This window comes from Salmo trutta, chromosome 5, assembly GCF_901001165.1.
Source record: "Salmo trutta chromosome 5, fSalTru1.1, whole genome shotgun sequence".
NCBI lineage: Eukaryota > Metazoa > Chordata > Actinopteri > Salmoniformes > Salmonidae > Salmo > Salmo trutta.
The window spans coordinates 41,857,369-41,873,843 of record NC_042961.1 but is presented as its reverse complement, the minus strand read 5'-3'; the positions used below and the strand labels follow the sequence as shown (position 1 = coordinate 41,873,843).

General features: G+C 42.7%; 1 protein-coding gene across 3 annotated transcripts; it reads right to left on the bottom strand.

The window, feature by feature from the left end:
* Window positions 1-1,183: 1,183 nt before the first annotated feature.
* LOC115194188 (phospholipid scramblase 2) lies at window positions 1,184-6,637 on the bottom strand. 3 transcript variants are annotated; one of them, XM_029753651.1, is made up of 8 exons: window positions 6,540-6,637; window positions 3,908-4,239; window positions 3,426-3,468; window positions 3,019-3,239; window positions 2,048-2,209; window positions 1,937-1,951; window positions 1,660-1,821; window positions 1,184-1,531 (listed from the first exon to the last, which is right to left on the bottom strand). In XM_029753651.1, the coding sequence occupies exons 2-8, from the start codon at window positions 4,127-4,129 to the stop codon at window positions 1,505-1,507; spliced, it is 852 nt and encodes a 283-aa protein (XP_029609511.1). In that variant the 5' UTR covers window positions 4,130-4,239; window positions 6,540-6,637; the 3' UTR covers window positions 1,184-1,504. The 3 variants fall into 3 exon arrangements, with proteins under 3 accessions (XP_029609511.1, XP_029609509.1, XP_029609510.1); XM_029753649.1 differs by having other exon boundaries at window positions 6,500-6,635; XM_029753650.1 differs by lacking the exon at window positions 1,937-1,951 and having other exon boundaries at window positions 6,500-6,634.
* Between the last annotated feature and the right edge of the window lie 9,838 nt (window positions 6,638-16,475).

The following is a 16,475-nucleotide window of genomic DNA, read 5'->3' as shown; positions in this document are numbered from 1 at the left end:
TTTCAATCACGCTGATCTTCAGCACTACTGATTGAATCCAGACCCTTATTGCCTAATACAAATATAACACTTTCCCTAAACAGTGCAAAGAGTCATCATACTCACCCCATGAACAAAATTACACCGTATTTAACACCAAAGAAACAGTTTACCATGAAATTGGCCCCAACTCTTCACTGTGTCCCTTAAGTCAGGTAAGCACATTTCTTCATGATGTGGGAGTGCCCTGCAGTTAAATGCTTCTGGGACAAAGTAAAAAAAAAATAACATTTTGAAGTGCATGAATGTAAATATTCAATGCTTCGCATCAATTGTGTTACTTAATGATGATAGCTCCTTGAATCTCTGACGATCACTGCTGCAAAAAAAGATGGCAGTCACCTCACTCTCTCCCAATTCCCCAGTGGATACAGTTACTATTAGAAGTAGTAACATTAAAATGATTGACAACGTAAATGAATGGTGCTTGTCAAGGAACAATTGAGGCCTGGCAAAATATACACTGAGTGTACAAAACATTAGAAACACCTTCCTAATATTAAGTTGCACCCCCTTTTGCCCTCAGAACAGCCTCAGTTTGTTAGAGCATGGACTCTACAAGCGTTCCACAGGGATGCTGACTCCAAAGTTTCCCACAGTTGTGTCAAGTTGGCCTATGGGTGGCGGACCATTCTTGATACACACGGGAAACTGTTGAGCGTGAAGAAGCCAACAGCATTGCAGTTCTTGACACAAACTGGTTTGCCTGGCACCTGCTACCATACCCCGTTCAAAGGCACTTAAATCTTTTGTCTCGCCCATTTACCCTCAATGGCACACGTACAATGTCTCAAGGCTTAAAAATCCTTCTTTAACCTGTCTCCTCCCCTTCATCTACACTCATTGAAGTGGATTTAACAGGTGACAACAGTAAGTAATCATCATTTTCAACTACTGTAGATTCACCTGGTCAGTCTCATGGAAAGAGTAGTCTGTCAATGTGTACATTTGCTTTACAAATGACATGTTGATGCTAAATAATCATTACACATAGAAAATAACAAAAGAAAGAATCTAGAATGTAATACTTCAACTGAAGCTGTATGGTATGATAAAATGCTTGCCATGGCAGTGACTAAAAATAAAATACTGAAATAAAGTATTTAAGAACATGTAAAGTTTCCATACTGTTCTGAACCCCAAATGTACATAGATATCAAGTTGATTTATTGGTTAGAACAAATACAATAAACAGATAAAAACTTCATGCAGAGAGTGGAGAAACCCATTAAAGACAAGGCCTATGTGTCATAGCCCAGTCACTGATTCTTACATTTGGATGGATAGACAGAAACAGTCCAGAGGCTATGTAAGCTCATCAGATAAGGCCTCATGTGTTACACAGAAAGAGTTCTGGGATTGGCAACTTCCTCTAAAGTTTCGAATAAGGAAGGCGTTTCAAACAGAATCTGAAAAAAAAGGGAGGATTGCAAATGGGAACGGAAAGAGAGTTTGACTCAAGTGCTCAGTCCTTCTCGAAGAACATGAAATCCTGTGAAGCAGAAAAGAAATGTCAACTAAATTTCCTCCAACAACTGCTCATCTTATCAGCATAGTGATAGGCTTCACACATGTCAAGTTCTGTGATTAAATGTTTTTTAAACAGACGAATGGACTTACGATGAGGAAGCAGGCACCCATGAGCACAGCCTTCATCTTGACGTCCAGGTCCATGGGGAACTGGATGCCAAAGTTGTCCGTGTCGGTGAAGACCTCCTTTATCAGGCCACCCCACTGCTTACTGATGCGGCCGATGGGCTTGCCTCCATCTTTCCCCGTCAGCTACGAGGGCGGCAGAAAAACACATGGGTCAGAGACAAAGATTTGTCTGCTGCACCTCATCACATCCCTACTTCTGAAAGGATTGGATGAGTGTGTAAACAAAAGGGTAACTTACCCAATCTTTTCTGGTCTAAAAGAAAAGTCAAAGATTAGGTTTGTTCTAGTTAAATAGGACTGTTATGAACTGATTTCGCCGAAAGAAAGCCCAAACTGTATGACCCTTCACCTCAAAATTGACATCCCCGCAGCAGTTGCAGGCAAAGCAGGGTCCTTCCAGCTTCATTACGGTCTCCTTGTTGGCCCCCTTGATGGAGAACTCAGGCACGCAGGGGTGCCAGTCCTGGGACACATAACCTATGGTGGTGCCAGGCGGGGCTTGGACCTCGAGCTGAGGGACACAAAATTTGAAAGGTATTTGACCATGTTTAAAATCAAGCTTCGGTCCGTACACTGTAGCTTTAAATAGCATGTACTTGGGTTACTGCAAAGCTCGCTTCTGCAGGTAATATAGCACTAATTTGATGAGTGCATTGATGTCTGATATTGGCGTAGCAATCACTATCATGACTAAGGTAATATGCTTCAAATGGTAACTGTGGGGCTATGTCTCCATAGATGCTGAACTAATGCGTGAAACTGCAGTCATAAGAAACCTTAGGAATGTACTATACTTCACGGCTCCACCTGTACCCAAATACCAGAGACCCTATCCGGGACCCGAGCGGGTCCAGATCCAGAGTTCTAAATAAGGTCACAGGTCAGAATGTACTGTATTTAGCCTGCCAGAAAATGTGATTCACTAGAGACAGAGCTGAAAGGTGAAGAGATGGCACCAGATCAAGACAGTCTGGGAGAGGGTTTGGACTGACGAAAGGACCGTTCAGCGTCATTCATGGATCTTTACAAAGCACAGACACTAAGGATTTGGTAGGACAGTCCAAAATGGCTTTGAGTCCAACAGTTTCTTTTTAACATTAGCTTAGCATCGTTAACTTGTAATTCATACAGTGTTGTATAGCAATGCTAACCTGAAGATAAATAAACCAATTGCATTTTAGGTGACCTGTCCCTTTACTCCTCCTCTAACACATCAAGACTCAATATGATGAATTTATGTATTTTCTTTCCTGGTTTGTGTCCCGTTTACATAGTCAAAGCAGTCAAATATTTGTCTCAGGGTTCAGCGCCCCATTGTACCTCTTGCAGGCAGCAGGGGCAACAGCAAGAGGCACAGCGGTAGGGTCGTATGAAGCGGATGACCTCGCGATCCGTGTTGTCCTTGATCTTCATGTCGAAGCTACGCAGGGCGCCGCAGCAGTTGCGTGTGCAGCAGTCGTTCTCCTCCTTGGCCTTGTAGATCTTCTGACCCAGGCTGTTCTTGATCTCGTACTGGTTGTTGGTCTCAAAGCCAGTGAACACTGAGGAGAGGGGAACGGAGGGAGGAGAAGGAAGAGGGGATGGTGGGGAAGGTGAGAGGACAAACACAGGAACGTAAACAGGAAAACAGTAGTTTGGCGGTGGTCACATTCTCCTCATGATTTATTGATTTTTACAATGCCTTTACTTCTGTTCTCTCTATACTCAGATAAGACTAGCAAGCTCACCTTCCAGCAACTCCACTTTTTGGTGTATAAGGATCTGGTGAATCTGAAACGCAGAACAGAGTATGAGATACAGTATACAAAACATTAGGAAAATCCTTCATGACAGACTGACCAGGTGAAAGCTATGATCCCTTATTGTCACCTGTTAAATCCACTTCAAATCAGTGTAGATGAAGGGGAGGACACAGGTTAAAGGACTTATAAGCCTTGCGACATGGATTGTGTATTTTAACTTTATTTAACCCGGCCAAATCCGGATGACGCTGGGCCAATTATTCGCCGCCCTAAAAGACTCCCAATCACGGCCGGTTGTGATACATCCCGGGACCAAACCAGGGTCTGTAGTGATGCCTCTGGCACTGAGATGCAGTGCCTTAGACCGCTGTGCCACTCGAAAGTCCCTATGTGTGCCATGCAGAGGGATGTTTGTGAAATCAGTGTATTTGACAGCCTGTTGTGATACTCTTCCCAAGCAAACCTACCTGTGTTAGGTACTCCAGACCAGGTGGAACTCCAACAGGCACAACTGCTGCAGGGGCTGGGGAGATGGCTGCAGGAGGGCCCGAGTTAGGTGCACCGTATTCAGGCCCAGGCATGGGACCACCATAGCCTGGGCCCATTTGAGGTACCCCGTATTCAGGCATGGGCACAGGCTGGTACATCACAGGCTGGCCTGGTTGGGGTTGTTGGTGGTTGTAGCCCATATGGAAGCCAACCAGTGGGGGAGCATGGTTAGGGTCACCATACCCACCATGAGGAACAGGGTAGGGGGCCGTGGAGTAACTTCCAGGACCCTGGTGAGGGGATGGGTAACCTGAGGAAATAGTATTATAATATATTCATATTGATAAAAAGCTACACATGAATATGGAGTTATGGATGCAAATGTGGGGAGTGTGAACTGGTGTTATTAAAGCTCATGCATTGGAGATTCTGCATTAAGGAAATTGTACGGCATTAACAAAAGTGGGTCGTATTGTTGGACACCAATGGACTCCCCACACCTTACCACTCATTCAATGGAAACTGCAAGGAACAAAAGTAATTTTCCACATTATCACATAATCTTCTAAGCTTACAGCAACGTAGTCAGCCTTTTACACAGCAAGCTTTTTCTTATCTCGAATACACAGGAATAATAGCGTTACACAAAGCCTATGGGGAAAATACCCAGGGGGAGTTTTAATACGGTGCAACAGGGATATTTATGATTAACTGTTGTCAAGAATCTGTGGTCGTCCTGCTCAGAATCTAGACGTACTCCATATTCAAAAACACTATAAAGGAGTATCATTACAAGATGTCTATCATATATACGTTTCACAGATCATAGGTCTTACAGGAGGGCATGTATAGGTCTACAAAGGGACTAAAATTGCCACTTTCATCATGATTTTCTCAAAAATGGTTTGTGATACAAATGTAAATCTATGTCAATCATCCTTCCTCCCAATGAAGTTACTATGTGACACTTGCCAGAACAATCTGATTCCAAAAATATTTCCAGGCTACGCTGGCATGGAATCACCCAGATGTGAGCAAAGCAACCCACTATGAAATGTGGACCTGTCGCCCCACCCCTTTCCACATTCCTACCTCTAAGGAAGGAAAACAAAACAGTTGACTAGCTTGCTTTTTACTGAAAAATGCCCCTGGATTACAGACACCTAGACCAAGAGTGGGGAGATTGAGACCAGCAGATGTTTGCACTTTTCTTTTTTGTAAACTACTGAATGTAAAAATATTGTTTTGGAAGCAAAGAACATTTTTGCATTGTGTATTTAAATGTAAGAACATGATTTGACATTGGTCAAAATTGGGATGGTCTTTTTTAGTATTGAAATATAAGACATTTCATACATCCTTTTCCTACTTCAACAATTCGGGAGAGGGTAAAGTTTTAGTTGAGAGCCTCGAGGAATGTGGAGTAGAAGCAGGGGTGTATTCACTAGGAACCCAGCAGAATGAAATGGGGAATCCCTCCTAACTGAATTTGTCCAATAGAAACTTGTTTTCGTTGCTAAACGTTTTCCGTTTGCTACGGTGTGCACTAATGATTACACCCCAGGTGAAGAAAAACACCAGTTCAGTTATCTATTCATTCAGGAAGAGACTCATTAGTCACAGATAGGGTTTGTGATGTCAAACAGATTCACATTTACACCCTTTGTGTTCTCAAACATTGCCGCATGAGGGCATTGGGCACAAGTTGGTGGCAGAACACCAACCTGGTGTCAGAGCATTTTGTAATATTCTGTACATTTCGCATGGTAACCGAGTGGCGCAGCGGTCTAAAGCACTGCATCTCAGCGCTAGAAGCGTCACTTCAGACACCCTGGTTTGAATCCAGGCTGTATCACAACCGGCCGTGATTGGTTGTCCCATAGGGTGGCGCATAATTGGCCCAGCGTCGTCTGGGTTTGGCCGGTGTAGGCCGTCATTGTAAATAAGAATGTTCTTAACTGACTTACCTAGTTAAATAAATAATTGTTGGATGTCCATCACCCATTTCGTATGTTATTAATAAGAATTCGTATTATATGTTACGAATTTGTAAAAATGTACGAGAATGTAACGAATTCTCAGAACGCCTCAGTTTACATGCTGCTTATGAGTGAATTTGACTACCTTTGGATTATAACTGGATTTTAAGGCTCGTAAGAGTGTCCTGCTTAAGATGTCTAATTGTCGCAAATCAACTGCATTAAAAAACACTAACAAGTACACTGGCTTTTTGGATAGCCTTTGCTTCAGCCTGTGAATGTACATAATTCTAGCTAACAACCGCTACATCCAAAACAGTTATTTTGCAAAGATCAACCATTTTACGCGTATGAGATCCCAAAAGTTATTTTGTTTAAGTAATACAAAACGTAATTCTATGATAGGTTGAATGGGAGCAGATGGCGATGACTTTCTACAGCCAAAAGTTGAGCTTCTGTGTGTAACATCAGTCATGTACTGAAAAGGGGCCTATGAACACAGTTATCCTGCAAAGATGCAATTTATGAGAAAAACAAAGAGCAACCCCAGTATAATATGATAACTAAATTAGATATGTAGAAAATATTTACCTGGGGCTGACATGACTTAGTGGACAGCAGGCGGACTTACTCGTAACGATGTGCGCTGAGAATCGGGAAGCACTTTCAGGGAGTGAGTGGGTGATTTAATAAAACCAAGAACGCAGACATGAAACAGAAACAAAGAAGCCTGGGGAAGGAACCAACGGAAGTGATGATTCCAGGTATCTGACGATGCGTAACGATGGGGACAGGTGTGCGCCATACAGTGGCGGTTCTAGACCATTTCAACTGGGGGGGCAAGCTGGGGCCAGTTGTACTGTTAGAGGGGCCAGTTACATTAGACGTTATTATCATATCGTTTTCTTCACTGCATTGCAGGCATTAGCAGTCAAAAGACCATGTTCATAATCATCATCGTTGCCACTGTCTAAAAACGGATGCACATTTAGGGGGGCCACAAGGGTTGTCACAGGGGCACTGTCGTAGTGTCCCCCCCCCCCCCAGAAATGCTAGTGGCGCCATAACGAGCAGCCTGGTGACCTAGAGCCCGGAGTGGGAGCACATTTGACAGTACCCCCTCCCTGAAGCGCGGCTTCTGCCGCCGGACACCGACCAAAATGATGATCCCAGGGAACAGGAGCGGACCGGTCACCTCTGCAGAGGCGCAGGAAACCCGTCAATCCGGCAGAGATGCAGGAGCATGGCGACAGAGCGCCGGAGATAGCGCATAACTGACGGTACCCCGTCCCCGGCGCGTTCGGCTGAGGAGCCTGTAGCAGCTCCCAGACCCAACGTCATACCCACCTAACCCGAAAAAACACTCCATGATGCTTCCCTTATGTGAGGCGTCATTCTGTAACGATGTGCGCTGAGAGTCGGGAAGCAAATTCAGGGAGTGAGTGATTTAATAAAATAAACGGAACATAATACAACGCACAGACATGAAACAATGACATCTGGGGAAGGAACCAAAGGGAATGACATATATAGGGCAGGTAATCAAGGAAGTGATGGAGTCCAGGTGGGTCTGACGACGCGAGTAACGACAGTGACAGGTGTGCTCCAAAACGAGCAGCCTGGTGACCTAGAGGCCGGAGAGGGAGCACACGTGACACTTGTCCACTCCCGTAGACTCTATTGAGGCAAAAAGAAAACTATGGCAAGACCAATTTCAGCACTCTGAGTCAAACAGATCAAAAGATATAAACATGTGCCCGTTATGGCGCCACTGATATGAATGTTCTTGCATATGTCGAGTCTTGACAGTGTTTGCAGCATGTGTACCAAATTGTGTTACAATATGAATATTCTTGACTGATTCATAGGCATTTATGTTCCAGAACACGCCCACATTAATGTTTATTGGTCAATAGCAGCAATGTTGTTTTAGGTACTGGTCTGGAAAATATTGCGTTGATAGACCTTTGTATGTCAAGTTTCATGCAGATCGGTCATTCGGTGCCAAAAGAGTAGCATTTTAATTGTTTTTCACAAAATTCTAAATCGAGGAAAATACATCATGGTGGACCTTATGGATCCAAAGGAAAATGTGTTCCTTTTGAGGAGAGGGACCGATGTGTCACCTTTCATGACTTTACGTAAAACAGTGTGAGGGGCGTGAACTTTCAAAGTTTGTATTTTCCGTCTCTTGTTATAGCGCCACTATCTGGCCAATCAGTGTAATTTGTAAATGCCTGATCTCAATGCATCATTCACCCAAGTTATGTCAAAATCGGGCCAGTGCTGTCTGAGATACAAACGTACGAATGAACATACGGGGACAGAGACAGATTCACATGCCCCTCCCCGATTTCATCGTGGGGGACAATGATGGGTTGGTGGGCTAGGGCTATAAAAAGCAGAGCAGAGAGAACAAGGTTGTTGTGAATGAGAGGGAGAATGACACTGAACATGTCCACCAGTCCAGACAAACCATTCACAATAAGACGCTATAAAAACAAACTTTGTCCTTTCATATTCTCCAACATAAGATCTAAAACATGCATCCATAGAGCCCCACAGTGGAGTTGTCATAATACCCATAAAACCTACTGGTCAAACAGGGAAATGGTTCCAATCGTTTTTCCACCATACATTTTTCTAAAATCCCCTATGGGAATGAATGGTGGAAAACCATTGGAACCATTTCCCTGTTTGACCGCTAGGTTCTATGGGTATTATGACTCATTTTGTGGTACTCTATGCATAAGTGTAATTTGCCACTCAATGTTCTAAAAGCATGTGGTTACAGAATTTGTTTGATACACAGTACAGTACAGTACACCCAGTAAGCAAATAAGTACTTCAGTTTCTTCCAATGGGGTCTGGTTCCAGAAGATACCTTCTCACACCACAGACACTGTGAGAAGAGACAAGATGTCAATTGGTGACAGAGAAGACGCTGTGTTACAGCCACCAACAGCACAGGTGTTGAAATCACAAGTGTTTGCTAGCTAGCATTGTACTAGCTTGCGTGTAGGATGTTCACCCATAAAATTAATTCATTCAAGGATTATACAAATATGTAGATTCAATAGAGAATTGCGTGAAACATTACATAATATATACAGTTGAAGTCGGAAGTTTACATACACTTACGTTGGAGTCATTAAAACTCGTTTTTGAACCACTCCACAAATTTCTTGTTAACAAACTATAGTTTTGGCAAGTCGGTTAGGACATCTACTTTGTGCATGACACAAGTCATTTTTCCAACAATTGTTTACAGACAGATTATTTCACGTATAATTCACTGTATCACAATTCCAGTGAGTCAGAAGTTTACATACACTAAGTTGACTGTGCCTTTAAACAGCTTGGAAAATTCCAGAAAATGATGTCATGGCTTTAGAAGCTTTTGATAGGCTAATTGACATCATTTGAGTCAATTGGAGGTGTACCTGTGGATGTATTTCAAGGCCTATCTTCAAACTCAGTGCCTCTTTGCTTGACATCATGGGAAAATCAAAAGAAATCAGCCAAGACCTCAGAAAAAGAATTGTAGACATCCACAAGTCTGGTTCATCCTTGGGAGCAATTTCCCTAACGCCTGAAGGTACCACGTTCATCTGTACAAACAATAGTACGCAAGTATAAACACCATGGGACCACGCAGCCGACATGCCACTCAGGAAGGAGACACGTTCTGTCTCGTTGAGATGAACATACTTTGTTGCGAAAAGTGCAAATCAATCCCAGAACAACAGCAAAGGACCTTGTGAAGATGCTGGAGGAAACAGGTACAAAAGTATCTATATCCACAGTAAAACGAGTCCTATATCGACATAACATTTACATTTTAGTCATTTAGCAGACGCTCTTATCCAGAGCGACTTACAGTAGTGAATGCATACATTTCATTTTATGCATTTTTATTTTTTATTTTTGTACTGGCCCCCCGTGGGAATCAAACCCACAACCTTGGCATTACACACACCATGCTGGCATTGCAAACACCATGCTCTACCAACTGAGCCACAGGGAAGACATAACCTGAAAGGCCGCTCAACAAGGAAGAAGCCACTGCTCCACATAACAAAGCCAGACTACGGTTTGCAACTGCACATGGGGACAAGGATCGTACTTTTTGGAGAAATGTCCCCTGGTCTGATGAAACAAAAATAGAACTGTTTGGCCAGAACGACCATCGTTATGTTTGGAGGAAAAAGGGGAGGCTTACAAGCCAAAGAACACCATCCCAACCGTGATGCACGGGGGTGGCAGCATCATGTTGTGGGGGTGCTTTGCTGCAGGAGGGACTGGTGCACTTCACAAACTAGATGGCATCATGAGGGAGGAAAATTATGTGGGTATATTGAAGCAACATCTCAAGACATCAGTCAGGAAGTTAAAGCTTGGTCGCAAATGGGTCTTCCAAATGGACAATGACCCCAAGTATTCTTACAAAGTTGTGGCAAAATGGCTTAAGGACAACAAAGTCAAGGTATTGGAGTGGCCATCACAAAGCCCTGACCTCAATCCTATAGAAAAATTGTGGGCAGAACTGAAAAAGCTTGTACGAGTAAGGAGGCCTACAAACCTGACTCAGTTACACCAGCTCTGTCTGGAGGAATGGGCCAAAATTCACCCAACTTATTGTGGGAAGCTTGTGGAAGGCTACCTGAAACGTTTGACCCAAGTTAAACAATTTAAAGGCAATGCTACCAAATACTAATTGAGTGTATGTAAACTTCTGACCCACTGGGAATGTGATGAAAGAAATAAAAGCTGAAATAAATCAGTCATTCTCTCTACTATTATTCTGACATTTCACATTCTTAAAATAAAGTGGTGATCCTAACTGGCTTAAGACAGGGATTTTTTACCAGGATTAAATGTCAGGAATTGTGAAAAACTTAGTTCAAATGTATTTGGCTAAGGTGTATGTAAATTTCCGACTTCAACTGTATAACAGATAATTATTAGTCAAGGACTGAAATATATACATTTATGTACATAGTACAGTGCAAATTACAATACAAGACATAAAATGTCTGTGTCTCTTCACAGTCCCCTTTGTGCAGTAAGGTGTTCTTTTATCATTTTTTAAAAACTGTTATTATTGCTTGTGTTACCTGGGCTGGCACAGAGTTCCATATAGTCATAGCTCTATTTAATACTATTTCCCAGCCTCTGTTCTGGACCTGGGGACTGTGAAGATATCTCTGGCTGCATGTCTTGTGTTGTACCGATGAGTGTCCGAACTATGTACCAACTGCTTGAACAGACAGTTCGTTACCTTCAACACGTCAATACCTCGCACAAAGACCAATAGTGATGCTGTAACGGTTGTCCAAAGGAGTAGACCAAGGTGCAGCGTGGTAAGTGTTCATCTTGATATTTTATTTAAATCAGAACACTTAAACAAAATAATACACAAAGGTAATAGACCGTCACGTCTTGCAGGCTTACCGAGCAGTACAAAAATAAGATCCCACAACTCAAGGAGGGAAAAAAGGGCTGCCTAAGTATGGTTCCCAATCAGAGACAACGATAGGCAGCTGCCTCTGATTGGAAACCATACCTGGCCAAAACATAGAAATATAAAACATAGAATGCCCACCCCACACCCTGACCTAACAAAATAGAGAAATAAACCGTCTCTCTCAGGTCAGGGCGTGACAGATGCAGTCAATCTTTCCTCAACTTTGAGCCAGGAGAAACTGACGCATGTTACTGACATTTCCCTCCGTGTACATCCAAGTGCAATACATACTGCTTTGTTCTGGACCAACTGCAATTTACCTATGTCATTCTTTGCCGCACATGACCACATAGCTGGGCAGTAGTCCAGGTGTGACAAAACTAAGTCCTGTAGGACCTGTCTGGTCAACTGAGATGTCAAGAAGGCAGAGCAACGCGTTATCATGTACAGACCTCTTCCCATTTAAGCAACCATTGCGTCTATATGTTTTAACCATGAAAGCTTGCCATCTAGGGTTACATGCAGCAATTTATTCTCCTCAATTTGCTCAATAGGCACAGTATTCAATATCTAAACGAGGTTTAGCATTGAGCTAATTATATGCTTTTAGGCTTTATTTAAGGTCAGTGGAACATAATTTTGTAAAAACAATACTGGCCCTATCCAGCTGCCCTGTGGTATACCACACAACTGAATTTGCATGAGAGAGGTGTATTTGCATATTTCCATTAGAGAACACCTACTCTGTGAAGTTTGCGTTTGCAATAAATCAATTCGCCCTTGCACTCCTAAACAACGGCATTTTTAAAAAATGAAGTTTACAAAACATAGTCCACTCTGTTCGTAACAGATTATATTTTTGGGAACAGAAAACTTTATTGAGATCAAATGTTTAATTGATGGGAAAAAGTGCAGAATGACAGCCAAAATCCATCTCGCTCCATCTTCTCCCACTATACATCTGGTGAAGCAGCTGTCTCATTGTTCTATCTGTGATAGAACTCTGTGGTGCTGTTTCACGGCAGAACGGTGCTAACTTCGAACGTCAAATGACCAGCTAACTAGTGGCTGCAGGTTTCTGAGTGAAACTATGGGCTTTTTCTAAATGCAATCCATGAAATACAAAACAGAATAGGGACTAAATATACACTGAACAAACATTTTAAAACGCAACATGTAAAGTGTTGGTCCCATGTTTCATGAGCTGAAATAAAATATCCCAGAAATGTTCCATGTGCACAAAAACCTTATTTCTCTCAAATTCTGTGCACAATTTTTTTACATCCCTGTTAGTGAGCATTTCTCCTTTGCAAAAATAATCCATCCACCTGACAGGTGTGGCATATCAAGAAGCTGATTAAACAACATGATCATTACACAGGTGCACCTTGTGCTGGGAACAGTAAAAAACTACTCTAAAATGTGCAGTTTTGTCAACACAATGCCACAGATGTCTCATGTTTTGAGGGAGCATGCTATTGGCATACTGACTGCAGGAATGTCCACCAGAGCTGTTGCCAAAGAACTGAATGTTAATTTCTCTACTCCAATGTCGCTTTAGAGAATTTTGCAGTACGTCCAACCGGCCTCACAACCGCATAACCACGTGTATTGCATTCGTGTGGGCGAGCGGTTTGCTGATTTCAACGTTGTGAACAGAGGGCCCCATGGTGGCGGTGGGGTTATGGTATTGGCAGGCATAAGCTGCGGACAACGAACACAATTGCATTTTAGCGATGGCAATTTGAATGCACAGAGATACCGTGACGAGAGCCTGAGGTCAATTGTTGTGCCATTCATCCGCCACCATCACCTCATGTTTCAGCATGATAATGTATGGCCCCATGTCGCAAGGAAATGTACACAATTCCTGGAAGCTGAAAATGTCTCAGTTTTTCCATGGCCTGCATATTCACCAGACATGCCACCTATTGAGCATGTTTGGGATGCTCTGGATCAATGTATTCCTGCCAATATCCAGAAACTTCACACAGCCATTGAAGAGGACTGGGACAACATTCCACAGGCCACAATCAACAGCCTGATCAACTATATGTGCAGCATGAGGCAAATGGTGGTCACACCAGATACTGACTGGTTTTCTGATCCACGCCCCTACTTTTTTTTAAGGTATCTGTAACCAACAGATGCATATCTGTATTCCCAGTTATGTGCAATCCATAGGTTAGGTCCTAATTAATTTATTTCAATTGACTGATTTCCTTAAATGAACTTTAACTCAGTTAAATCTTTGAAATTGTCGCATGCTGCGTTTATATACAGTGACAAGAAAAAGTATGTGAACCCTTTGAAATTACCTGGGTTTCTGTATAAATTGGTCATGCTATTTGATCTGATCTTTGTCTAAGTCACAACAATAGACAAACATAGTGTGCTTAAACTAATAACACACAAATTATTGTATTTTTCTTGTCTATATTGAATACATAATTTAAACATTCACAGTGTAGGTTGGAAAAGGTATGTGAACCCTTAGGCTAATGACTTCTCCAAAAGCTAATTGGAGTCAGGAGTCAGCTTACTTGGAGTCCAATCAATGAGACGAGATTGGAGATGTTTGTTAGAGCTGCCCTGCCCTATAAAAAACACTCACAAAATTTGAGTTTGCTATTCACAAGAAGCATTGCCTGATGTGAACCATGCCTTGAACAAAAGAGATCTCAGAAGACCTAAGATTAAAAATTGTTGACTTGCATAAAGCTGGAAAGGGTTACAAAGTATCTCTAAAAGCTTTGATGTTCATCAGTTCATGGTAAGACAAATTGTCTATAAATAGAGATCGTTCAGCACTGTTCCTGCTCTCTCTAGGTGTGGCCGCCCTGCAAAGATGACTGCAAGAGTACAGCGCAGAACGCTCAATGAGGTTAAGAATTCTAGTGTCAGCTAAAGACTTACAGATATCTCCAGAACATGCTAAAATCTCTGACGAGTCTACGATACGTAAAACACTAAACAAGAATGGTGTTCATGGGAGGACACTGCTGTCCAAAAAAAACATTGCTGCACATCTGAAGTTTGCAAGAGCACCTGGATGTTCCACAAAATATTCTGTGGACAGATTAAACTAAAGTTGAGTTGTTTGGAAGGAACACACAACAATATGTGTGGAGAGAAAAAAAGGCACAGCACACCATCATCAAAACCTCATCTCAACTGTAAAGTATGGTTGAGGGAGTATCATGGTTTGGGGCTGCTTTGCTGCCTCAGGGCCTGGAGAGCTTGCTATCATTGACAGAAAAATGAATTCCCAAGTTTATCAAGACATTTTGCAGGAGAATGTAAGGCTATCTGTCCGCCAATTGAAGCTCAACAGAAGTTGGGTGATGCAACAGGACAACGACACAAAACACATAAGTAAATCAAATCAAATCAAATCAAATCAAATTTATTTATATAGCCCTTCGTACATCAGCTGAAATCTCAAAGTGCTGTACAGAAACCCAGCCTAAAACCCCAAACAGCAAGCAATGCATGTGAAAGAAGCACGGTGGCTGGGAAAAACTCCCTAGGAAAAACTCCTGAGAAAGGCCAAAAACCTAGGAAGAAACCTAGAGAGGAACCAGGCTATGAGGGGTGGCCAGTCCTCTTCTGGCTGTGCCGGGTGGATATTATAACAGAACATGGTCAAGATGTTAAATGTTCGTAAATGACCAGCATGGTCAAATAATAATAATCATAGTAATTGTCGAGGGTGCAACAAGCACGTCCGGTGAACAGGTCAGGGTTCCGTAGCCGCAGGCAGAACAGTTGAAACTGGAGCAGCAGCATGGCCAGGTGGACTGGGGACAGCAAGGAGTCATCATGCCAGGTAGTCCTGAGGCATGGTCCTAGGGCTCAGGTCCTCCGAGAGAAAGAAAGAAAGAGAGAAAGAGAGAATTAGAGAGAGCATATTTACATTCACACAGGACACCGGATAAGACAAGAGAATACTCCGGATGTAACAGACTGACCCTAGCCCCCCGACACATAAACTACTGCAGCATAAATACTGGAGGCTGAGACAGGAGGGATCAGAAGACACTGTGGCCCCATCCGATGATACCCCCGGACAGGGCCAAACAGGCAGGATATAACCCCACCCACTCTGCCAAAGCACAGCCCCCACACCACTAGAGGGATATCTACAACCACCAACTTACCGTCCGAAGACAAGGCCGAGTATAGCCCACAAAGATCTCCGCCACGGCACAACCCAAGGGGGGGCGCCAACCCAGACAGGAAGACCACGTCAACAACAGAATGGCTTCAAAAGAAGAATATACACCTTCTGGAGTGGCCCAGTCAGAGTCCTGACCTCAACTCAATTGAGATGCTATGGCATGACCTCAAGAGTGGTTCACACCAGACATTCTAAGAATATTGCTGAACTGAAACAGTTAGCTGAATTTGCAAAGCTAGCGAGCACCAATTCCGTTTCAGTGGTGTTTGCTATAATCTTTGCTACCCGGGTTAAATAAAGGTGAAATAAAATAAATAAAAGTACCCTTGCGACAATTTAGCTTTTGCAACGAGACCATTAAATATATTTAAGACAATGGTAGAAGAGAGTGTAGTTCTGTTCAGTTTGGACATCAGTTTATCGCTAACCTTATCACAGGGACTTTGAAGCACTAACTTACATTATCTGCATGCTGATCTTGGAATAAATTGACGATAGCAAAGATTCCATCTTTGACGACGCCACATAAATGAAATAGGTACTAGCTAACTTAATAGTTAATATTTGCGCGCTAGCTCTGCATATTCAGCTAGTGTGTGTGTGAACCCTGCCAACATAAAACAAAACATTGCATTGGTGCGATTGACTGGATTAACCTCACGTCAGTTACGTGCATTGAGTGCCTTTCAGACAGTAGATTACAACCCCTCTGTTACCTTGCCAACTAAGGAACTGGCAGTGGATCAAACCATTGTGAGGCAAAGGGTGGGGGGGGGGTCGCAATCTTTTGAAACTTAAAAACCTGTTATGGATAGGGGGCAGTATTTTCACGGCCGGATAAAAAACGTACCCGATTTAATCTGGTTATTACTCCTGCCCAGAAACTAGAATATGCATGATTTGGATAGAAAACACCCTAA

Excerpts from the sequence above, each read along its gene's own strand:
- LOC115194188 (XM_029753649.1), bottom strand. Across the intron at positions 3,469-3,907 it reads GTCTGGAGTACCTAACACAG|ATTCACCAGATCCTTATACA; the intron begins GTAGGTTTGCTT and ends TCTGCGTTTCAG. Across the intron at positions 2,210-3,018 it reads GCCCCTGCTGCCTGCAAGAG|CTCGAGGTCCAAGCCCCGCC; the intron begins GTACAATGGGGC and ends TGTGTCCCTCAG.